Consider the following 26359-nt stretch of genomic DNA (forward strand, 5'->3'; position numbering starts at 1 on the left):
ATGACTACAATGAGCCTAAACAAAACCATGAAAATATAATTAATATATATATTTAATATTTTATTGAATAAGTGTATTGCATAATAGTACCTCAAAATAAATGTTAGCTCACTTTTGATTTTTGAATTGCACAGTGATAACAAGACTTGTTCCAATAAAACCCCAAAAGATGTATCACTAAATCAAATGACTATTACTAATTGTAAGGTGAGATGTTGCTGAGATGTTATGTTATTGCAATTCATCCATGGTTGTTTAGGGGGCAGAGAAATGCATTGTGAGACACTGCTGTGGGCCACCCTCATAGCCTTGGCCTAAATCTTATAGAAAAAAAGAAAGAAATATATATATATATATATAAAAATATATATATATTACTCAAGAAACAGAACTGTGTGTATAAACTTGAAAATGTGAATATCTCTCTTCAGTTTCAGTTTGAAACTCAACATCACGGCTAAAATGTTGACATCAGTGTATACAGTGAAGTACTTACACCCCACATCCAATACAGTTTTTTTCACAACGGGTTGAGTGACAGTCCAGGGGCAATCTACAAATCCAAAAGACAAAATATGTTTGTGTGTATGTCATATACAGTTATACAGTAGCCTATGTATCCGACAGAAACATACTGTAAGTAACATAAATTACAACCCAAGAAAGAAAAAACAAATCTCAAAACAAGGTCTCCAAACTTCCATCTATGGAAGTAGCCTACATTTCCGCCACTTGATGAAAAAAAATAAGACTAAATAACTCAAAATAATGAGATACTCCATCAAATTTATCATGAGATAAGTCAAAATTATGAGATAACTCAAATATAATGAGATGAGAAGTCAAAACAAACAAGTAATGACTTATCATATTAAAAATATAAGCAAATCGCATACAAGTTTGCTGTGTCTCAAATAAGGCTGTTCGATTTTGTCCAAAAATAAAATCACGATTTTCTTCTCTCAAAAACTGATTTCCGATTATTTTTACGATTTTCAATCTATCTATCTATCTATCTATCTATCTATCTATCTATCTATCTATCTATCTATCTATCTATCTATCTATCTATCCATCTATCCATCCATCTATCCATCCATCCATCCATCCATCCATCCATCCATCCATCCATCCATCCATCCATCCATCCATCCATCCATCCATGTCTCATAATTTTGAGTTATTGCATTACAGTATTTTGGGCATCCATATGCATCTGCCCCCTCCTTGTCCTTTTTCTTTACTCCTTCCTGTGTCTCCTTTATCTTCTTTCTACCTGTCACTCCCTCTCCCCACCTCAAACACAATATATCTTTATGTTTGTTCTATGCTTTGTCAATTCCTGGGTGTGTAGGCACCGTCTTGACACTCTGTGACGTGTCTAATAAACATTTGGTTGCCTTGCAACCACAAATTGCTCCTGTGAGCAAGGCGCCCTGGTCAGCTTGTTACAATGCACCATCACACAATTCACCACACCTTCAAGTCACTGATCGCAACACTGGATAAGATAGCAACAGCTCACAAACACACAGATTTGACTAGATTTTCACTCACATTAAAGGGACAACGAGGAGTTTCTATTCGGTTATAAAAAAGTCTCACGTTAATGTGGATGAATCTCCGCTACCCACACTTGTTAATGGGCCCATTTTCGATAAATATATCGTTCTGTCTCTATCGTTATTTTGTTATTATTAGTGGTGGTGGAGATGCTGGTCAAGCCGACCAGCGTTTCTTTACTTTCAGTTTCGCAACGAGTCATGAGAATAACGCAGCTGAATCGCCGTTTATGGTCAGAACTACGACGGTATGTGAACCTCTTTGAACCTCTGACTTTAATTATTGATGAATGAAAACATGAGTCTGTCTTGCGCCGGTCAAAAAAATTTTACGGTGCGCGCGGAGGCTCATAAATGTAGTGTGAAAACGCTTCGCTTTTCCAAAACTCCTCGTTGTCCCTTTAAGACAGAAACCCTGTTAACCCTGGTATCCTGGGATGTAGGAACTATGTCACAAAGAAAATGATTTACCAAAACAGCAGAGCGTATGAACCCCCATAGCAAAGGTATCCATTCTACCAGGTCAGAACAGAAAATCTATTTAAATGCAAATTATCTCTGTTTATAGGACCCAAATATATAATTAGTTAGTATTTAACCTAATAATTTCTGAGGGGTGTGTTGGGAGCAGCACAGTAACGTCCATGCCACTTAACAGTAGTTGCACTGCCTGTTTTCCCCCACCAGAAGCTGCCTTCATCAGCTACTCTTGATTGCACTATCCCATTTCCCATGTTATTCCATATTTCATGTTCCTCAGCCTAAGGTTTTCTGCTGTTTTTCCCTGTTAATGGTTTTCTTGGGATGTTTTCCTCTCAATGTGAGGGTCCAAGGGCTCTCCTCTGCTCTCCTCTCCACACCTCTCAGCACATTTTGAACTGTCATTATCATTATCCGTTGCACTTTGTAGTTTGGCCTTGGTGTCTCACACTCTCTGCACTGCACTGTAATAATAAACGCTTTTGTCTTCAAGACTAATAGTGCATTAATGTGTTAAACTATTACGACAAATCCAAACATAAATTGTAATTGCATTGTAACTAATTGTTTTTGATCAAACTTGAAATGAATTTGATTCTGATGTAATTTCTTTTTAGCTGAGAATTTTGCTTAAAATTATAGATGAACAGATTTCCTGTCTTACCTTCTGTGCAATCAACAAGATTCCCAACAGCCACATCCACTGCTTTGTGGTTGGCATCATAAAGGGGACCAGAGCTAGCGTTGTTTGAAATTGCCAAGACCACATCATGTGTGACACTAACACTGAGGCAAAGAGAATAACAATACAGGCACATTCATTATGATTCCAAATGTTATTAGTAATAGCACATTTCCTCCTTTGTTAGAATACATTTCCCCTTTTATTACTGTTGTTATTAAATATACCTGTTTCATCAGCCAAAATACCATAGAGAGGAGCTATAATTAGATTTATGCAAATCAATCTGGACAATGCTGGATGGATGGTTTTACTTAAAACCAGGTTGCAGTAAATACTTATACTGTAAGTGCAAGTGCGAACATACGGAGACTACAGAAAACCACCAAGTTATACATCACAAAACAAACTGAGTTATAGTACAAAATAACTTTCTACAGCCAGACTGCACATTTGTGTCCATTACTTGTTCTACAGATATTATGTTTGGCCATGTACCGGATTTGAGCTTCTATCCCTTAGCTACAATTCAGAGACCATGTACTTTCTGAAAATACTGACCATGAACAATACAGCAGGTTACCTACATTTGGATAAACCATGCAGGAGAGGACTATGTGCTGATGTTGTTTGAAAACAACAAAGAGATTGGATGCTATCAGTGTAAAACCCACATTGGTGTCTGTGCTCTAATTACCTGTCTGCTCTTGGTCTAACACCGTCAGTAGCCATGGCCTCATCTGATGGTCTCATCTGAAAAACACAGAACAAAAAATGGGTAGTGTTGATATCTGATCTCTGAGTCAAAGTGAAAGTGTTTTCATTTCTTTACCTGTCCCACAGGGTTCTCTGACAACCTGCCCAAAGGCGCTCCAGGACTAAAAGAAAAACAATTGTAGAAATGAGTCATTTGCCTTTTTTCTTTTTAGCACTTTTTTAAATTTAAGGGATAGTTCAACATTTTGGCAAATTAGCCCATTGCCATAATCCCTGTAGTCATAGCAGTAGGTTTGTTACCTTTATTTGTCGGTGTAAGCTATTTTTATAACGTCGGAGCAGAGCCGCGAGCTGCTCAGAGCTATTCTACGGAGGCTAATGGGATTTCTTGGTTTTCTCGAAAACAACTCTGTCTCATAACGTTCCATTATTATCTCATAGCGTGGTGAATGTGCAGGTCACAACTTGTCCACGGGAGCGTTTTGCAGTTGTTGGATTGTGTATTTGATGAGTTTGATGAGGGAAACCAAGAAATCCCATTAGCCTCGGTAGCATAGCTCTGAGCAGCTCACGGCTGCGCTCCGCCATTCTAAAAATAGCTCTCACTGACAAATAAAGGTAACAAACCTACTGCTATGACTATAGGGATTATGGCAATGGGCCAATTTGCCAAAATGTTGAACTATCCCTTTAACAATTGCATACACATCCAGTGTAGATCAAGTGTAGAATACAGAAAGGATTGTCACCTCTGTGTTTAGAATACAGAATTAAGTATATTACCTGACATTGGTTATTAGCACTTCTTGAAAGTGTGGTATCTTATTTTTCTTGTAATACGTATTCATCTGAAATATCAACAAAAAATACAAAGTGATATCTTTGTCTAAAAGTTCAAATGGCAAAATACATTATTATATGATGGTATTACAGGCTTGGCGTTTCTTTTACCCGATTGGTGAAGTCTCCAACAAACTTTTTGTATTCCAATGATGCTTTGTCTTCATAGTTTTCATCAAATGCTTCATTGATCATGAAACTAACCTCCACTGATCTATTGAGTGTGTCTGCAATGACAGCAAAAATATATTGAATACCATTAATGAGGAATTTAGGACAATATCAGAATGCAAAAATTGTGCTCTATAACATTTAGAGAAAAATAACATTTGGCTATCAACATTACCTGACTCAAATGTCTCAATGAACTGGCAAATTCTTCCACTGAATCCAATAAGGCATCTGCAGTCTTTACCATCGAAAGTTCCACCATTTTGGCACCGCAGCACCTCTGGCAAGGCAAGGCAATTTTATTTGTATAGCCCGTTTTTACAAACAGTTTGTCTCAAAGGGCTGTACATGTCATCACAACAACATCCTCTGGCCTTAGACCCTCACATCGACTGTGACGACTGAGGAAAAACTCCATAGAAAACCCTCTGCCCAAAACCCAGACTTGCTCACTTCCCTTGGCTCAGTCTGTTCTGGTAATGTTATTTTTGACCGCCATTGATCATTTATTGAGAAATATTCTGAAAAAGGAAGGTCAACTCAATTCAAGGAGTTAAATTCAATATTCTATGATGGGTTGGTGTTTCATGAAACAGAGTTTAAATTTCTGAAGTGATCAAGAGAGACATCTTCTACTATTGAAATATTATAATTTTGTATTACAGTACAAACGTATAAATTGAATGGACATCAACAGAAATAAAAATGATCATATAACTGTTTCATAGAATAGATGTGTTTATACATAAATTCTGTATTGGGCTCATCTAGTGAGAGTGTAATTTGTTTTGTTTGTTTTTGTCGTTTTTCTTTGAGGTAATGTGAGAGATTATTTTTGGATTATTATGTTATATGTATTTAAGTGATATCATATGGGTTGGTACATTTGTGTTTATTTTCTGTATGTCATTATTTTGAGTCTAGTATATCCTGTATCAGATGCTTTTTCAGTAAATTTCATTAGTCTTCCTTTGACCTGTGGGTTGTTAAGCTCTATGGACCTACACCCACTGTTATCACTCTTTTGTGCAGACCAACAAGATCAATGTCCTACAGTAGGGGAGACCGGGGTTGGTTGGCACACTTTTCACTCTTTGCCATAGCACTCTGGCATCATTTATGTGAGAATATTCAAACCAGCATTAAATGAAAGGTTAAGGTGTCAGCTTTAACTAAACACATTTCCATGTCCACAGTTATATTCTAAAATCTATTTATTTATGAATAAAATCATACTGTGCACTTGTGCCAACCAGCCCCGACACGGGGTTGGTTGGCACACTTCATGGGGTTGGTTGGCACAATGTAAAAATGAATGGATGAAGCAACCAATATAATAATAAATTGGAAATTGAATTCTAATATATTGAAATTTAAGAGGATAGCATGTATATGCATACATATATTTGCATGTATAACACTAAAACAGGGCGTTTAAGGCCACGAACAAGATAACACGTACACAGAACATTAAACAGTAAATTATTTGAGCTTTTTTTTTATTTTTTAAAGAGAAAATATTCAATGAATATAGAATTTATCCTTAAATATAGCATATCACCTCTTTGTATTTTTATTTATTTCCATCTCACTGTGTTTTAGATTTGCTGTGTGGGGTGGATGCAGATTATTTACATTAAGGCCTATATAGAATCACTGGAATTACAGTATTGGCATATGTAGGCTTTGTGACTCATTTCACTGCATAAGTCATGTGCCCATTTCTTGCACTCAGTGCACTGAATTGTATGAAATTATGTTTAATCACATTTAATATATGTATACTGCATATTGGGGTTGGTTTGTGTGTGCCAACCAACCCCAACATGAGTGTGCCAACCAACCCCGACCAAAACAAACCCACTTTTGTGAATATATGATGTTGCCCAGGTAACGTCACTCATCAAAGACTTTCAAGTTTCATATCAAATTGAAGCTGACTCCTATCTCTACAAACTGGAAGTAACACATTTCCAATATCTTTATCCAAAGCAATTTTATAACATGTTAAGTGCGGGGGGCAATTTTTTACTTTTGGTACCAAAAAACTGATATTTTGCCCTCAGCAAAAGAGTGAGTCATTTTCAGATGTTTTAACAAACTAGATAAGTGCAGCTCAAAAAGATGATCATTTTGATGTCACATTTGTGAGTCTGTGACCAACAGGAGGCCAGAAAACAGGGGTGTGCCAACCAACCCCTGTAGCCAACCAACCCCGGTCTCCCCTATGTGTGGTGATGTCACTGAGCTGCTGACAATACTGTGGTGCTGCTGCAGCTCTTTCTCTCTACAGCCGCAACACATGATATATGTGTTAGACATGAGTCTCATGCAACCAGTGTTTCTACTCCTGTCCACTGACATGGGAGCTAAATTGAAAATCTGGTGTTTCTCTGACCTAAACTGTGTTGTTCAACACCAACATCCTACCCACTAGTATCATATCATACTGCAACATGAGAATTAATTAATACCTATAGCCTCACTTGGTACTGCGACCCCTCTGTAAACATGGGGTCGTCCAATTTACCCTGGTTCACACCTGAACTCCTCCAAAGTCAGTACAGTGCACTCGGCCGGCCTCGGCTAACATTACATAATGTACTGACTTACATGATGTACAGTACTCTGAAGTGCTATCAGAGTACTGTTCCCATCGACTTCCTTCACTGTACTGAATGTTGAATATATGCTTTTTGATTCAGTCAGTGTAAGTAATCTATCATCAGTGCTAGTCAGGGCCGTTGCTAGGAATTCTGGACCCCCTTAAAGAATACTAAAGTGGGCCCCTGCCCCCTGACTTTTCCACTTTTTTTTCTTAGACTACGTACAGTATGTATTATCATTTTTTATTTAGCCTACTTTGTTTTGATGCTAACACAGCATTACTATGATTATTAGTCAGGCTCTTATGCAGAATAAATCAGTCATACAAAGATTAGACTACTAGGGTTTTTTGTGGGCCCCACTGGGTGCTGGGCCCCTAGAATTATCATCACCTTTCTCCCCTATACAGCAGCCCTGGTGCTAGTGCACTAACGCTATTCAAGCAGAATCAGAAACCCTTGGTGTCTGAAACATCAGCAGCTGCCTTTGCTTAAATCAGCTGTAAAATGAAAGGCAAAAACAAAGATAAACCTGCTAAATAAATCATATATATCATTAAATTCAACCTGTCGATCATCATATATATAATATGATCATATACGGCTAAAGTATATATGCATGCCATGATATTCTCACACATAAATTATTGTTTTACAACATGGACACACACAACAGAAAGTATATTGAAACCCATCAAGTCTCTCTTCAAAAAGGCAGTTAAAGCAGAAGTAAGCGATCCGGTGGTTTTGGCTAACTTCTTGTCAGTTACTCCTCGGCTTACAGCAGAGCAGAGTGACTGACAGACCCGTGTTTCAGACCAAACACTCTATATAAGTGATTGCTGTCAGAAGATATAACTATTTAAGACTTATATTAACACAAATATTCCGCTTACTTCTGCATTAAGATTCTGGACAGGAAACCTCTTCATCTTCATTATTGTAATGTTTTAAAAAAGTTTAACATTCTTGACTTAGACAGTTACCAGATTTTTATGGATGTTTGCCTCATTTTCAAAGTTTTAAACGCACTTGCCCCCCCACCACTGAATAAATTCATTCAGAAAAAAATAATGAAGGACGAAGAACCAGAGCCTTAACAAGAGGTGATTGTAATGTACCGAGGCGTAGAACTAAATTTTGGTTGTTTCTGTAAGAGGAACACAGTCCTGGAACAAGTTACCATCACACATCAGAAACTGCGACAACTACTTACTCTTTAAAAAAAAACTCAAACATTGGTTAAAAACAAATCAGACATGTACTCATATAGCTTAAATACTGTTTAATCTGATGTCTGTTCCCGGGGCATATGGTATATTGTTCTTTAACTGTGGGTTAAAATTGTCTGTTCTTATTTTGTTTGTCTGCGTCTGTTTTGCCTTGATATTGTCTGTCTGTTCTGTTTTGTAATTGTCCATTGTACGACTTGTCTTCGACAAGTTTTCTGTGTTAATGTTTTTTAGAAACCTGCCTTGGGACTGCGGCTGAAATTTAGCAGTTGTGCTAAGTCCGGCACATTTACACTGATGCTTAATGCGTCAGTGTTGATGAATGTGCACTTTCCCAATTCAATAAATAAAGAAAAGAAATGAAATGAATAAAGCTTAATATTATAATACGATCAAGTGAAATATTCAAATAATGGAGCTGCAGATATTTTGATAGATAATAAGGATAATTATTGTGATAAAGTCTCACAACATGCATGAAACAGTAACATCAGTAGATAATTCTTTTGAATCTTACCATCAGCAGGACATACACAGGTGAGTAAAGCAGATATGATCAGGAAATGAGAGGAGAAAGCCATGGCCAGATGATCCCAAGCAGGACGTGGATAATGACTGAACACAAATGCTTAAATCCCTAAACTGAATATGTCATATGTCCTCAACTGTTTTCATCTGAGTCCACAGAGTGTCCACTGTGCAGTGGTATCAGTGGGTTAGCCCTTGTAAACACACCCAGTGTCAAGGTTTAGAGGAGGGATACATAACAGGACTGTCTAAGATTAGAGTTATGTGTGGAGGCTAGAAAACCCTTCAAACATGACACATGAGTTTATGGGTCCTTCCCTCATTTCTCACACTTCATTCCTCTGACATAACCTTTCCATTTGATAGGTGGGGCAACACTGACACATCATCACAGATAACAGTAAGTTGATTCACACTGAGGCAGCAACGTTATCATTCACAATGTTAGATCCCTGGTTTTTAGCCCCTGTTACTAAGGCTTTTACTGGACCAGTTGTCCGTTTAAAGGGTACGTTCTCAAGTTCTAACGGTCACGGACCTGAGTAGAAATTCTAGAGAATGTTTAAGCTGGTGACGAGGAACCTCGCCTATAGCTTCTCACTGCCTTCATCCAGACGTCTATCCCGCTTCCTCAAGCCACTACCCCTGGTAGAGCAGCCCCCCCACCCAGGAATAGTCACCTGACACGCCCGTTAACGGCAGCTTTCCTCTTCGATCTTTGCACTTGGTAATTGGCTAGGTTTCGTTTAAAGGAAAAAGAACCCTATGGACCTGTTTATCTTCTGAAGTGGACACAAAACTAGATTAACCCTTAAGAGCCTTAAAGATATTGTGCACACTATGGCTTAGCTTCTTACGATCATGGACAGCATCACAGTGATAATTGAATTAAAACCTCAGACAAAAAGATGAGGATAACAGTTCTCTTGTCTTTTAGGTTCCCCACTTAGCCCTAGCCCTTGGCCCTACCCCTTCGTTTTGCGCGTTCACATGAAGTGGTGGTGTCCCGATTCTGGTTCAGACGAGGGTTAGGGGAAGTGGTATAGGGCTATCTGGCCCTTCATACGGAGATTTTTCAGAGGCACACTTCAAACCGAGGGGTATGACAAGTTTCCCAGAATGCATCTTGCAACGGCTCCTCACAGAGGCATCACCCGTCCGGAGAGCTCGTCAGCCGGCCAACCTCTGTCGTCATCCTGGTAGAAAAGACGATTGCTTATTAACTTACCCACAGGTTTTTAGAGGTTTACCGCTGGCTGGTAACATTCTTTTTAGGGGATAAATGCTGGTCTCATTGATGAAATGTAACAATTGTGGCAGTCGCATTAGTTTGTTTGAATTAAAAGTGAAGGTTCATGTGTGTATTGGACAGAGGAGCAGTGCTGCCTCGGGGCTCTGGAGCCTATGTACAGAAATCACCACATTTACATTAAGTTAACATGGTTTTAAATACAGGATTTGTGGCAAAAGCTTGGTTGACTTTGAACCCCTACAAATTGTAGCTCCGTTTCAAGGGGCAAGGGTTAAGGGCTAGGGCTAGGGGTAGGGATGAAAAATAGAATTGAAATTGGGCCTAAATCACTGAGTGCAAGTCTTCTCTTTTTCTTGATGGCTAAGTTATACAAATGCACCAGTTCTCAGGGTCCTCGCAGGAGTAGGGTCTAACCAGCTAGCTCTTGCACCTAGTCCTGCCGCACACTCCTCGGCTTCCGGGCAGATAACCTTTTTATAGGCCCAGCGCAGACAACACCGTTCCCCTGTCATGGAACAATTTCTCCATCATTCTGCACCAGTACTGGCCTTATTTGGTCAATGTGTACTTCCCCATCTTTAAATCTCTGCCACCTTTACTGGCCTTGCGGCCTTCTCTCCTCGACCTGCCTCAGCCGGTCTCTGAGACACGTCACTGGTTCCTCATTCCTTAAATATCTTAAATACCTTAAATACCCAAACATTTGCCCTGTCTCTCCTACTTCCCTCTTGAACAGGTTACATTATTTCATCAGTTCAGGTTTCACCATCATCAATCTCAATACAGTGGAGAACACATCTCTTCCTCATCCTGATCTTAAATCATGATGCACAATAATGTAGTTGAAGCAATATACTGTGTTGCCGACTCATTCTTGGTGAACAAAACAATATACAGTAATTTAGTGCACTCAATGAAGTGCCAAAATCTTTTTCCTTGATAAAATACTGAATTATCTGGAAAAAGAAAAGCATTCAAACTTGAAAGATAAAATGTACTGCTCTCTGTTTGTGTCACTGTTTGTTTCCAGAGTGAGACTTGTGAGACCGATCTTACGCTGTATTACAGCTCCTTTTACAAACTTGTCAGCTTTCTTGACATAAACAAACCCCTTGGTGTATGTTTGAATAGCCATCTGATGTTGTCTGTGGGGGAAAAAAGTGGTTTTGTGGGATGTTAACAGCCTAAACAGCATAATATCAGTCTGCTCCCATTCATGGCTGCGATGCGGGGACAGAAAGAACTACTGCAAAACAGGAGCAATTAAAAGGAAAATCTTCAGATTCCTTCTTTTAGACCTAAAATATTAGGAAACTATACTATATAACTTCCAGGTTGAATTTGCCTGGGATTGTCCTCTAACCCAACACACATCCTCACTGGAATGTGTTGACTGTCTGTCTCCGATAACAGACACTTGTCTCTGCTGATTGCACCATCATTGCATCAGGATTTAATTGATTTGGCTGCCCACTGATAATCAGGGGTTACATAAGGAAGCAGTAAAAGCATTCAACTTCTGCTCCCAACTCCAAATGTCATTTCAGGGTAGGCTGATATAATTTTTATTGCCAGAACAAACTGGTGTCACTAGGATGATCATGAGCTTCACCTAATGGCACAAGCCCCAGTATAAATGTCATTGTAATATTCGAGATGATTACATTCACAACGGTAATGTTGGCAACACTAGTAGGGCAGTTATGGTACTGGTATTAGGTCCGTGTATCATTCATTATTTCTATTTTCAATTAGCAATCAAAAATCAAAAAATGAAAAAGTGATAGATTATTTTGTTTTTTGATTTTTAATCTAACACAAAAATTTTAAAAAAAATGCCGGGTAACAAATATCTTGTTTTCTTTATTTCTATTTATTTATTTTTAATGAATTAATTTAAAAAAAATATCTTTATTATTGTACTTTTTATTTATTTACTTATTTATTTTTAACCCGAGACTGTCTGGACCACATAGGTGGTGATGTCTGGTACCATCATTCACTCACCATTTTAGTGTTGTATCTTAACATTGTTTTGTTGTGTCTTACATTGCATTTTATTCTTGCTGTTGTGTCGTGTTGTGTTGTATTGTGTGTACTTTGTTATTGTTGTTGTTTGAAAGGCTGCTTGTGTGATGTTTTTATATTTGTATGTGCTTTTGTGTTAGATTCATGTTATTTGTTCCTGCCCAGGGACTACAGATGAAATTTAGCTGATAGCCAATTCTGCAATGTCCCTGTTAAATAAACGATTAAATAAATAAATAAATAAATAAGTATTAGTATCTGCCTTGTTACAGTTTGGTCTGTAGTTTAGACCTGTATTTGTGATGTATCTCTTGAGTCCTACTGTCTTGTTTTGAATGGGATGTTTGTTATTTGAATATGAAAAGTCAATTAAAAAAATGCTTATTATTTTACTCAGAATGTCATCTTAATATAAGAAACTGACTGTACAATATGAAGTTACAAAAACTAAATATATTCTTTTTATTGAAAGCATTCACGCATCATGTGTAAATCATTGTGATTTAACCATAACAGAAACAAAAATTAAATTCGACCTGAATTTTCCAAGGCTATATTAAAAAGAACAAAAAACAAAGTCAGGAGGTAAAAAAAAAAACACTAAAAGAAACTTAACGATTTAAATAAAAAGAAAAACTCCCAGTTGAAAGAATAAATGAAAAACGTATGTGATTGAACATCCATCTTCAACACCACACCAACTTTAGTAGCTAGTTACTCAGAAACAGTGTTTTGAAATCCAGCTTCTTCTCAGAAGAAGACCAACCAATAAGACTAAACCCTGAAGCAGTTTTAAGTTAAATACTACATGGTTAATAAATATTAAAATACTTAATTTATTTGCGCATCAGTAGCTTTGATGGCACCATGAAAGGGTTGAGAGGGGGACAGGATCGTGGAACGCCTCCCTTCCCTGCTTGGCTCGATGTGTTGTTGCTCTTGGACGATTGGTTCTCAGCTTCTTGCTGCAGTTGCCTCCCACCACTGTCCACAGACTTACTGCTGTCAGACATGTCAGAGCTCTGTGGGCCATCTGGTCCGGCACTGTCTGGAGCACTCTGACCCTCTGACTGAGTCGAGGGGGCCGTTTCCACCTGGGAGTCAGCCGGTGATGACAGAGTGCGGTACACCTGAAACATGGAGAAAGGGATTAAAAAAAAATTCCTGGTTTTTGTGTTTTTCTTTTTACTAAGGCACCATGGGGCTGGGTATGAGTTATTGTGTTAGCAAATGATTATTGTTACTCTGCAACACTGTTTTTGTAATTACTGGTTGGGACATCCACCGGAGCGCGTCTGACTGTGTTTTGCCTGGGAACGTAAAGGCAGACTGGACTGCCTTTATAGAAGGAACATAAAAAATGTTGCCATTGTCTATCAGGCCGCCACTGCTTAATATACATAGCGGAAACCCCTGCACTCTCTTCAAAAGCAATGCATTTGCAAAAAATTTTAATAAAAGTTTTTTGTCAAATGCAGTTGAGCACCTTTTTAGTACCGACATACCAAACAAGCTCACTACACAATCATGTCGAAAAACACTGATAACAATGCACCTCTTTTAGATAATGCACAAATTTTACCAGAAAATGGTTGTAACTGCAGATGTTTTGGTATCCCTAAGTCTATTTCCTTTGTTTGCAAAGAAGCAGAGAAAAAAAACAGGATCATTATTCCACACAGAACTCCAAGTATGAACTGGACAAAATTATTGACACCCTCACTTTAAAGGAACTTGGGGCAGGTGTTTTTCACTCTTTTACGTTTGTGGACCTGCCTGTCAATTGCACAAAACCAAGTGGCAAAATTTCCAAAATAAAATGACCGGAAGTGTAAATGAGACAAAACAAACAATTTTATATATTTTCATGCTCTTTCTGCGGCCTGGAACCAAATGATCCACGGCGAGGGGGTTAGGAACCCCTGACATAAATTACCCAGATCTGACATTCCCACTGCAAGACGATCGGAGGATCGGAGGAAGGCTTGCGATTCTAGTGTTAATGAAGTCTGCCAGCTGCTGAACATAGAACAATACTGTGTTTTAATAGACTGAAACAGAGGCAGCTTTTACCTGGACCAGGTGTTTCTGAAGCTTCTTACAGTCAAGCAAAGGAATCTCTTCCTCCAGAGACATCAACAGGTCCAACATGATGGCGCTCTCTGCAGGACAAAGTTAGACAATTACAAATACAACACCATTATCAATTCATGTGATGTCTACAGATGTTAGTGTCTTTAAAGAATTATACTACAAAATTAAACTAAGTCTAATAATATAATTGATTATTGAGAATGACTCTCCAACTCACCCATTGGGGTGAGGCAACAGTCGTCATTTGGTTTGTGTATCTGGCTCAGGTAACAGTAGATCCTCTCAAAGTCCACGATGCACTTGACACCTAAGGTTCGGGGACTGTCTTTGGTGGCGTATTTGCTGGTGCGACCAAACCTGGCATGAAGCGCTGCGGCTTTGTTGCTGGGGGGAACGGAGGATGGAGCAGCTTTGGGGACAGGTGTGATTCTGGTGCCAGAGGGAGAGGCAGGTGTGTGAGGACTGAGTGGAGTGGGCTTTACAGCGGAGGTGGAGGGTTGCTGATGGGTTGCCTGGATTATAGAGACACTCGGAGTCACCACCACAGCTGCAGGGACAGTACTCGGTGTGGTTGTTGCTGAGGCTGGGGTGGCAGGCCGTGGAGCTGTCGGGGGGGCTGCAGGGATGTCTGCTATACCTGGCTGGTTAGGGGGAGCAGGTGAGGCTCCAGCTGGGATTAAAAGCTGTTTCTGAGATGGAGGGATTTTGCTGATTGGTACTCTGATCTCGCTGGACAGAGTAAGGGGTCTTTTGGCTGGGCCTACGGTTGGTGCTGCAGTCTTGATGAACAGGAGAGGACGGGCAGGGTTGATAGCAGTAGACTGACCTGAGGAACAGAAAGACAGAACCCACAGCGCAGAGATTATCTCACTGTGTTATATGCATGGATCATTATGTGACATAGATACACTGTTAATATTTCATTAAAGGTACATTGTGTAGGAATTACTCCCATCTAGCATTGCGGTTGTATATCGCAAGCAACTCAATCGTAATTTTCATGCTGCATTCACGTGAAATTGGGCAGACGGCAGACCGACGACAGCCGCTGCACGTAACGGCACAAACAAGCCTCTATGTAAACAAGTGGTCCGTCAGCACGAGGCAAAACAATACACGTGACAATATGTTGTCATGGCGATGGCGTATTGTTTACCTGACCCACGTTTTACCGGCTTTCTCTCGGCTTTGTTACCGACGGCCGTCTGCCCGACTGCATGTGAATGCAGCATCAGTGTAACGCTCTTCAGAGCTTACCGGAAAAAACCTCAGTTTGTTGATGAGGGTGATTACTGATTGAACGAAATAATCGATTTTCGTGAATAGATAACAGAAGAAGTTACACAATGTCCCTTTAAAAGGCGATTTCTTTTCTGCTGACTGACATGTCAGGTAAATACTAGTTCCAGCTTTGTCCAGATCTGTCAGGACCAACAGAGCCAGTGAACTCTCTCTCAGGTTATGTCAGATGATCCAATCACAAGTGTTTAGCTCTAAATTCAGTTGTGAATGCAGCCATTTGCATTGACGATGTATTGTATGGAGTCAATACAGTGCCAAAGTCCACGAGCATAAAAACCATAATCAGCGCACATTGAAGGACAATTCCGGGCAAATTCAACTCGGGCTGCTATACCTGGCTGGTTAGGGGTAGCAGGTGAGGCTCCAGCTCTGATTAAAAGCTGTTTCTGAGATGGAGGGATTTTGCTGATTGGTACTCTGATCTGAGTAAGGGGTCGTTTGGCTGGGCCTATGGTTGGTGCTGGAGTCTTGATGAACAGGAGAGGACGGGCAGGGTTGATAGCAGTAGACTGACCTGAGGAACAGAAAGACAGAACCCACAGCGCAGAGATTATCTCACTGTGTTATGTGCATGGATCATTATGTGAAATAGACACACTAAAAGGTGATTTCTTTTTTGCTGCTACACCTGCTGACTGACATGTCAGGCAAATACAAGTTCCAGCTTTGTCCAGATCTGTCAGGAGCAACAGAGCCAGTGAACTCTCTCTCAGGTTATGTCAGATGATCCAATCACAAGTGTTTAGCTCTAAAGCTCTTCAGTTGTGAATGCACCAATTTGCATTGACGATGTATTGTATGGAGTCAATACAGTGCCAAAATCCACGCGCATAAAAACCATAATCTTTTATTTATTTAAAAGGAAATATAAGAGCAAAGGACATTTATTTAACTATAAGAAGAAAAAAAAGCATTTTCATCATAATATTAAAATTCTATAAGAAAGTTTCATTAGTGTGAGCAATAAAAGAGGCTACAATTTAAGAATGGAACTGAAAAACAGCTATGAATGAGTTACCTGTGTAAATTATCAATGATAGTTTGGAGAAAGGGGTCCTTAAACTTTCAATTCAAGTAATCTATATTTGAAAATATTATTATTATTCTTGTAAATTTCACTATTGTGCGATGTCACACCACAGGACAATTTAAGTCCGGGCCTGTGAAAAAAGCTTATGAAAAAGTGGAAAAATTAAAAAAAAAATAAAAATCTGCTGAACACTCACAGTTAGAGAGTGGTCTTTATGCGCGCTGATTATGTTTTTTTATTTTGGTACTGAATTGACGCCATACATAGTATCGATTATTAAGACTAAAGTCACAGGTGGTCTGGACTACACTTGCTTTGAGTGTTTGAGTGTGTCATATATGTGGCTCCTCATCACTGATATCATCAACAAGAAACTAGACACCACACACCTCGGACTGGCGCACGTGGCAACGGTCTTAGAGGGACGGTGCGACCAACCGGTCTGGTCGGGTCTGAAGGCGGTCTGTAGATCTGAGGAGGGTCACAGTTTCTCAGGGTGCAAGGCTCAGTGGACGAGACTTTCAACATCTGAAAGACAAAGGGGGAGTGGGAGGGACCTCACAGGTTAGGTTGGTACACGAGAAGCATCAGTTTAAACATGAGCAGCTCACATCTGTTGAAATGTACCTGAGAGAAGGCCTTGGTGATGGGTTCCTCAAGCGTTCCAGCCACAGCTGCTGCCATTTGAGTCCACACTTGAATGGGCTTTCTAGCTTTTTTCTCCTCTTGCCTCCTCTTCTTCACCTTCAGACTGACAGAAGAGATCACTTTGCTCTTCAGAGCCTCGACAACAGCCTCGATCTGAGGGAGGGAGGGAGGACAGCACATGTCATGCTGAGCTGAGCAGTCTCACACTGCACATTGGCATTCAACATCACAGTAATTGTATGACTTTAACTTATTTACATAAGTTGGACACATGTGATGAAGCATGGAGGTCATACAGGCTTCATCACACTAAAGGACTCTGCTCCAGCTGTAGCCTACTTAGCTCTAGTCTCCAACGTTATGAAGTTGATCCTAACTCTAATCTAATAAATGTGAGTTAAACTGATCCCTGGGACCATCTGGTTTCACACAACTGAAATGCTTTAGGAGTAGTTATGGTTCGGTTAACAACAACATAATGAAGTCCAAACAGAAAGTCAGACGGACTTAATTTATTGATAACACTTGACAAACCCAGACCACCTACCTCTGCTATGGACCGGGAAGGAAGTTGTTTTTTCAGGTAGGTATAGTCGATCTCTCCGCTCTCTCCGGCGGTTTTCGCGAGTTTCTTGAGGCCGTTCAGGAGCTTCTTCTGCTCCGGTTTCCCCCACTCACAGGTCGGGTTGTGTGAGCGCTGCCGCGGCGGAGGCTCCGGCTCCAGGCTGCGGTCCGGCTTCCTGCGCGTCCGCGGCGGCGGCTTCATCCTGACGGCTGCACGGTCCGGCTGGGTCTGGTCCTGGTTCAGCTCAGAGTCAGACAGCTGCGGTCTGCAGGGTCCTGCTGGCTCTTGAATATGAATCGCTGTCAACGTTACTAAAACGTCTCTTCCCCGCCACCAGCCACAACAAATACAACTGCTTCCGGTATATTTTCACAGTAAAAGCATTACTTATTCTTCTGTTGTGTTATATGGTAGTTTTCGACCCGTTTCAGGAGCATTACCGCCACCTACTGAGCAGGAGTCAGTTTACAGCACGAGGAACTTGTCTTGGTGTCAGGTGCAAACATAAAGGTACAAAAAATAGTTTAAAGGGAGGGATAAAAATAGAATTAAGAATTTAAATAGCCTGAAATAAAATAAAATAGAATGAATTAAAATATTCTAGTGCAAAAGATTATGCATATACTATATGCAAAAAAATACATATTATAAATACACATACTACTAGGCTATATAAAAGAATAGAATAAAGATATATATAAAATACAACATTATCTACAGTATTAATCCTGTGTTACGTAGAAACTCAAACAGATGCTTCATAAGTTCCTTCAACTCTACTCTAAGTAGGTTTTCTAAATTAAACAATAATGTTTAATGTCTCCTCTCCTCCAGATATCTTCTGCCCCCTCTGCAATGAGCCAAAATTATTAGAACACTTTATTTGTTTTTGTTGAATTGGCCATTAATCATCATTATGCTCTATTAACCAGAACCATCATAAGAAGTTTTAGGTAATTTTCCTGACAAAAAAAAAACAGCTAGATCTATTACACAATCAATGTCACACAATCATGTTCCTTCACTGAAGAAGCCAAATTATTTACAAAGTCTGGACCACCCTATTAAGCAAATTTGGGGCAAGTTGGAAAATAAACTGGACAGATTTATTCTACACTCAAAGGAAACCCCTTGGCTTGATTAGTGAAGGCATAATGGGATAACTTTGTTGAAGTGCTCAGGAAATATGTTATTATTAGGCTTCTACACTATGCCAGAGAGATGCCAAACATTACAGTTAGAAGTGGATAAAAACAGTAGGACTCACTTCATTTGATTGTGCTCAGAGCAACCATCTGTATATTTCATAAACATTATTAAATGAAGTCATGTTTTAGAGGCAAAAAGGTCAGGTATTTTCAGATCTGTCAGCTGTTCTAATAATTTTAGCCACCACTGTGTATATATAACATCAGTTGTCCATATCCTTTACTGTCCATAAATCACACACTCGGACTGATTTTTAAATTCTGGATGTTTCTTATGATTCATTCATATTGATGTTATTTTGAGCAAAAACGAATAAAAATGCAATTAATCGTGATTAATTGTGATTAAAATTTGTAATCGTTTGACAGCACTAATTCCTATCTTCTTACTTTGAGAGGGACTGCTGCTGTTTTTTCTCTATGGTGTTTCACTTAGAATTGTCATTCTGTATTGTTGTTCTGACAAATGTATATCTATTCTCATTCATTTCATCACACATACACATGCGCGTGATTTATTCACAGCGCTATCATGGATGAAAACAGAAACAGATGATCTGCAAAGACATGAAAGAAGAGAATGAGAATAAAGGAGAGAATAAACAACAATACAGATGTGGAGGCATCACGCTCTGACTGTCTTCATGAACATGTTTGATCAGCTCCTGGTTTTGTCAGAATGAACATGCATGGATACATTTGTCTGTCTGTGCACTGTGTGTGATTGTGTATGTGTATGTGTGTGTCTGTCTCTGTGTGTTTAGGTGCTCTGCAGTGGCTGCATGAAAAAGCTGGTGGATGAGTCACCCAGTCTTCATCACGTGACTCCATGAATCACCGTACCTCTGTGGGCAGAGCTGCAACCATCAACCTCCCCCTCTCCTCCCTCCTCCTCTCCTCCCTCCCTCCCTCCCCCTGCCTCTACCCAGCCCCGTGTCACTTCCTCCTCACCCTGTCATCTGATTGCTCTTTGTCTCGTCTTGTCTCTATTATTTTAAGTTTCATGTCGCAGCTACAGCTCTGCTCATGTTTACTAAAGCTTATCCCCTGTCTTTTATCTCTGAGCATTGCTTTCACTCATGGAACCCCTGACCCCCATCCTCTACACATCCACAGACCTGTTCATGGACATGTAATTGTTGTTTTTTCTTGTGGGTGTGGGTATTTGCATCCTGCAGCATCTCCCCTGATGACTGCTCTAACCTCTAATCACTCTGCTGAACACCCTATAACCTCTGAGCAGCACGACGCAGCATCAGGCAGCCAAATTATCTTCTTTGCCACCACCCTCAGTTACTGTCTGTGCTGTAATCAGCCCAAAGGCTTATACACGGGAGTGGCACTGTTAACCTAGATGTGATTATTATAAAGAGCAGATGGTTGTCAGAGTACTGCAGGCTGATCAAAGGACTGTGATTTTGACATGGCAGGGGCAATAATGCAAATTACAAAACAAAAACACCATAAAGAAACAAAGCTTTCCTTATGTTGTTGACCTGAGGTTACTGCTATATCTGCATCTTTTCAGTCAGGATGTAACATTCCCGTTGGGGGCTGTTTTTCAGCAAGCAGTCTCTGAATTTGCCTCGAAAACAACTCTGTCTCGCAACGTTCTGTTATTATCTCATAGCGTTGTGAATGGTCACAACTTGTCCACGAGAGCGTTTTGGAGTTGTTGGATTGTGTATTTGATGAGTTTGATGAGGGAAACCAAGAAATTCCACGAGCCTCCGTAGCGTATAGCTCTGAGCAGCTAGCGGCTCTGCTCCGCCGTTCTAAAAATAGCTTGCACCGACAAATAAAGGCAACGAACCTACTCCTAAAACTACAGTATATGGGTTTATGGCAATGGGCCAATTTGCCAAAAATGTTGACCTACCCCTTTAAGAGCTTTTATGAGGATGACTCTCTGTTACAATCCTGCAAACAGCAGAAATCTGACATACACAATGAATGATATGACCACCCCAGTAAGATGTCTGTCAAGGACCTTTGTTGTTTCTTTCAGACTCACATAGAAATTCTCCGTGTCCACAATGAAGCACTTTTGTAATAAAATAGTTGACTTTATTTGTTTCTTTCTATGTAGCAAAAGTAGTCATTGACATGCTCATATTTACATCCAGCAAACACATGTTTATTACGATGGTTTTTAACAAGATACATCTAGAAAGACCATGGACACACAGCTCCAACAATGATGCTCAGGTTCACTAATGTCATTGTTTCTTTCACTTTAAAATTTTTGTTTGCTTTTTCATTTATGCTTGTACAAAAAGAAGATATACAGTTAGAGAAACGTGCAGATGCTCACCCCGCCTTCTCGTTATCTCTGACTTTTCAACCTCATAAAAGACAACAAATGAAAAAGATGACAGAGAACCTCTGTGTTTCATCAGCCCGACTTCCTGTGTGAGATTGTGGATGCCTTGATTCTGACCTGTCAGCAACACATATGCCGAGGCTATAGCCGATCCCTTAGCAACAGATGGCCACAAAGGTCAACAACACCTACAAACAGGGAGCAACACTAGCTCCTGAGATAAGGTGTCTATTGATTACTGATTATCAGTAGCCGTATAATACTGTGTATGTCTCTCAATGTAGAGAAATATAGAGAAACCTCTTAACAATATCTTAATGATGATGGTGATGATGAATATTAAAACAACACTGTTCTTTACTAAGCAGCTGCAACTCAACCAAGGATTCTATCTCTACAGAAGAGTCATTGACACATTGCATGTTTGGTAAAGAACAGTAAAGTCTACACCACTGCAGCCTCCTTGTAGGTGTTGGCTGTAAAATATGCCATATAGAGTCTGATCAGGATTTGGCACCATAGCAACAAGGTAATTTAAGTTATGCAAAGGAATGAGTCATCAAAGCCATTATAGTGGTATGAGTGTGGCTTCACAGCCCTGAGGATGAAATGTGCTGTTATACAGTACTTCATGATCAGGAGCTGCGTGTGTGTGTGTGTAAATACTGATGGAATGCTATTGTGTAAATAACACAATATGATCAATTCACAAATAAATGCATCAAAATTAGTGAAGGAGTGACTCAATCACACATCTTTTCCTCTGGTGACACTATGGTCAAATTAATGTGGGAATCCATGGGCTGAAGGAAAACCTTATAATAACCTAAAAATATTTTAGAGAGAACCTGACTGTTCTGGATCTCTGACTTTATGCCAGACCTCAAGGATCCGGCTCTTGTGTCTGCAGCTGGTTCAACATCTAGATGATAGCCTCAAAGCTGAGAAGGCTGGTAAATTGGAAACTGTTCTATTGGTTTTATAATCACATTGAAGTGAATTGATTGATTGATTTGACTTTAATATCCCCAAGGGGGCATTTTATTATGTGTCTACTTTTGTCCAAAGAGCATACAACTGTCCTGATGAATTATGTATATGGATATATTTCTCCCTGCCTGAGCTAGTCACATGCAGTCTTGTGTCTACACAGTAAAATTTCATCATCATCATCATCATCATCATCATCATCATCATCATCATCATCATCATCATCATCATCATCATCATCATCATCATCATCATCATCAACCACTGATTTGTTAAAGGTAAAAGTGACAGTAGATTGGAGCGTCCTCCTTCACTAGCATAGGAAATGTCCACATTTGGGGGGTTGGGATGAAAAGTCCAGACCACGTCCCCCTTCTGGTCCCCCTCCTTCATAGAGGGGTGTAGTCCTGTTTTATCCAGATTACCACTGAATGAAAGGCTCCTGTAGGCTATAACGTCGCTTGTCCATATAACAACCAATCAAATCATTAGAAAGAAACCTCTTACATTATGAAGAATGAAAACAACAAAAAGTCAAAAATCAAAATCAGAAAGAAAAGCCCTCCAGTCATCTCTCCTCATTCCCATCTCCCTCATCTGTCTCTCCTCCCATCCCTCCATCAGTCCTTCATCTGTGGTCTCTTCATTAGTATCTGCTGAATGTATTTCTGCAGCTCGTCGCGTCTGCTGCTGTCTGACTGTTTTTCTGACGCGTAATAATCTTCGTGCCTCGGGCCTGAGTAGTACTTGTGTTGCTTTTCGGGAGAGATGACAGACATCAGGGGAGGAGGTCTGGGTTTTGGGACAAGGGACGGCTGAAATGTCCTGGGGTACAGAGGGAGGGGGTAGCCGGTGTAGTACGGCTTCTGCTGGAGGGGGGGTTTCCTCAGCCGCGGTTGGACCCAGCTGTGGTGACGGCGTTTGGGAGGGAAAGTTTGTCCGTCGTCCACAGAGTTTCCCAGGTAGTTGCTAAGGCTAAGCGACTGTTTGGGGATGTAGTAACGGGGTCTGGCTCTGGGGGGAGGTGGGAAATAGATGGGGTAGTATTCTGGGTAGGGCTTCCTCTGGTAGTAGAAGGGGTACACATAGGGGTAAGAAGGGTAGCCAGTCCAGACAGACTTGGGGGGTTTTTGCCAGAGATCCTGTGTGATCGGCATGGCCTTCTGAGGTCTGGGCCAAAGGTTTTGATTGGCGGCCAACATCGGCTTTGGTCTGCTCCAGAGATCCTGGGACTTCAGCGGTTTCTCCTGGAACCAGGGTTTGTGCAGACTGACGGGCTTATTATTGACAGGGTATCTGTACTGATTGGTTGAAACCTGTGGCTCTGAGAAGCCATTGGTCGACGAGAAAGAAGACGACAGAGGGGTCAGGGGTTGTTGCCAACGTGACGTGAGCTCCGGCGGCACGTCTTTCTTCTTTTTCTTCTCCACGTCGCTGATGATGTCCACCACATCGTCGGCGGGGAGGTGGAGCTTGCTGGAGATCTCAATCAGCTTGTCGATGGTCTGCGGATCGATGTCGTCCTCCGACATCACTTCCTGGTCCTCGTCGGACCTCTTGTCTTCTGCGGCGTTGGACAGAGACGAGCTGTACTTCCTGTTCCCGTTCTGTTTGACCATGTAGTGCAGCAGCATGTCCGAGGCAATGTCGGCCAACTTCTCCTCCTCCATTTTGGCTCTCTGCGCTTCCGCCGCCTGTCTTCTCATTTCCTCTTGCTCTGCTTTGACCTGAGCCTCCTCCTCCTCTGGACTCAACACCTCTTCGTCTTCCTCCTTGTTGTCCTCTGGTTCATCTTCCTCCATCACCTCTTGCTCGGCCGGAGGCGGGGGCTGCGCGGCGACGCCATAGCGACCGTCCTCAAAGTCGTCGGCGAAGTTGCCTCCCCTGAATGTCGGGAAGATGAGGGCTTTCTGCGTCTCTTCCTGCCATTTCAGCTTCTTCTTCGACATGGCCAGGTTGCCGTCTTTGTTTAAGGGGAGGATGTCGTTGTGGCTGCTGTAGCCTCTGCTCTCTCTCTGGTTCTCTTCCAGTTCTCCCTTCCTCTTGGTCGCTGTGTCCAAACGAGGAAACTCCTTCATCATGGTCTCGAGGCTTTTCAGCTCCTCTGGACTGAGCTGCTCCTCCGCCTCATTGCTGCTTTGTTCAGAGCTGATTGGCTGCTGCTGCTGCTGCTGGGGAGAAGCCTTACTAATCTCCACCACTGTATCTGGACCAGGCAGCTGCTGCTCTGTTTGGACCTGGACCGACTGGCTTGTGGTACGACTGGTCACCTTCTCCGTCATCTTCTCCTCTTGAGCTCTCCTCTCCTCCTCCTCCTCTCTTTCCTGCTCCTTTCCCTTTGTTGCCATCAGCAGCTCTAACCTCCGTCGTCTGTCTTTGTCTCTGTCTGCTCCCTCCATCATCCTCACTTCCCTCTCAGCTTTCATCTCTTTGTCCGTTCCCTTGATTTCTCCTCCCTCCTTCCTTTCCTCCACTTCTGAGTCATTCAGTGCCTCCAGTAAAACTGCTGCCAGGGTTTGGGGGTCTACATCTTTGAAGAGCTCGTCCTCTCTCTCTTCTTTCTGTAATGATTGTCTTTCCTCGTCCCCCTGTTCCTCATCTCCTGACACTTTCAGCCCAGGGCCGTTGATGGGACTGGGGCTGGACAGATGGAGAAGGGAAGTTCCCGTCAGGAGAACCAGGAGGGTAAGGACACTTGAGGCATAGTGTTGCCCAGTCATGACCACTCAGAGCAGGGTGCGATGTGAGCAGCAAGTGGGTCCAAATTCTTCTGTAGGAGAGAAAACACAAAGATAGTTCAGTGTCAGTGACTCCCTGCACACACACGGGTCTTCTATGTTAAAGCAGAAGTAAGCGATCCGGTGGTTTTGTCTAACTTCCTGTCAGCAGATGGAGTTAGCAGTCCCCGCCCTCGTCCCTACGTCACCACATTCACGCGCATCCTTTGGCTGTACACACAGAGAGGACCGCCCCTTTATGCCGTTCTCTCTCCTCATTGGATAAAGGTTGTAGGATACAAGGAAAGTTTTCTTCTCGGCTTACAGCAGAGCAGAGTGACTGACAAACCCGTGTTTCAGACCAAACACTCTATTAGTGATTGCCGTCGGAAGATACAACTATTTAAGACTTAACACAAACATTCCGCTTACTTCTGCTGTAATAATGACAGATCATGACGACAAATGATGCAAAGCCTGCGGAGCTAGTTCAGGCAGACAACTCAAGCTGTGCCCATTCTAATCAGCTGATCAGCCACATGCCCTCCTCCTCCAAATAGGGCGGGCTATTTAACCACCCCAGTTTACCTGCCCATCCCTGGCTATGCTGCTGCTGCTGCTGCTGCTGCTGCTGCCGCCCATGAGGTTTTGCAAACCCACCTCCTCCCCACCATCCACCTGTGGGCTCTGTCTCTATGATCCCCTGGGGGGGGGGGGCTGACGCCAAACCTGCTGCAGCCATGCTCAAGGATACCGATGCTGTGCTTCAGCTTGCAATCCTTACAATCAATCCTGCTGCAACCATGCTCAAGAATATGCTAACTACAGTATGCTGTGCTTCAGCTTGCTTGCTTATACTCAATAAATTAGTTGTTCTCATTTCAGAGTTGTCTGACTGAACTAAATGAAACTCTTACACCTGATGATTGCATGTTCAGGCAGTTCAGCCAATGAAAAACAGGCTGAGAGGGACTTAAAACTGCAGCTGATGTGTGTGGACTTCATGATTATAGATTTTCTTTGTACGATTATTGTCAGAGAAATAATCACGATATTACTATTATCATGATTATTATGCATGAATTAATTTACATCATATGAATGTGTAAAATCAAATACAGTCAAAATATAATTACAATACTAATTATTTACACTAAATATTTTAAGTCTCTACACTTAATATATAACCATTAACCAATTATTAATCCTGCAGGGGAAGTGTTTTAAATATTCAAGTCATTAATTGTCATCTATACCAAATGTTTAAGTTTATCATTGTTTTTTTTTTTAGCACAAATGACTCACTAACATTTAAATTCCTACCAATCGTATGTTACGTTAGGTAAATGGACCAGTATTTCTTCACTTTGGTGCACATCTGCCT

The 26359-nt window shown here is 41.1% G+C and overlaps 2 protein-coding genes across 3 annotated transcripts; both read right to left on the reverse strand.

The window, feature by feature from the left end:
- Positions 1 to 12533: 12533 nt before the first annotated feature.
- On the reverse strand, positions 12534 to 17964 carry snapc2 (small nuclear RNA activating complex, polypeptide 2). Of its 2 annotated transcripts, XM_085758962.1 has the most exons (7): positions 17720 to 17964; positions 17152 to 17325; positions 16914 to 17052; positions 15829 to 16008; positions 14410 to 15018; positions 14172 to 14260; positions 12534 to 13228 (listed from the first exon to the last, which is right to left on the reverse strand). In XM_085758962.1, exons 1-7 carry the CDS (start codon positions 17936 to 17938, stop codon positions 12935 to 12937), a joined length of 1704 nt encoding a protein of 567 aa, XP_085615088.1. In that variant the 5' UTR covers positions 17939 to 17964; the 3' UTR covers positions 12534 to 12934. The 2 variants fall into 2 exon arrangements, with proteins under 2 accessions (XP_085615088.1, XP_085615089.1); XM_085758963.1 differs by lacking the exon at positions 15829 to 16008.
- Positions 17965 to 22724: 4760 nt separating this feature from the next.
- Positions 22725 to 25017, reverse strand: vgf (VGF nerve growth factor inducible). Its single transcript, XM_085759860.1, has one exon. It carries the CDS (start codon positions 24976 to 24978, stop codon positions 22879 to 22881), a length of 2100 nt encoding a protein of 699 aa, XP_085615986.1. The 5' UTR covers positions 24979 to 25017; the 3' UTR covers positions 22725 to 22878.
- Positions 25018 to 26359: the final 1342 nt, after the last annotated feature.

Source organism: Trachurus japonicus, chromosome 18 (assembly GCF_045865225.1).
Source record: "Trachurus japonicus isolate A0001 chromosome 18, Traja_1.0".
NCBI lineage: Eukaryota > Metazoa > Chordata > Actinopteri > Carangiformes > Carangidae > Trachurus > Trachurus japonicus.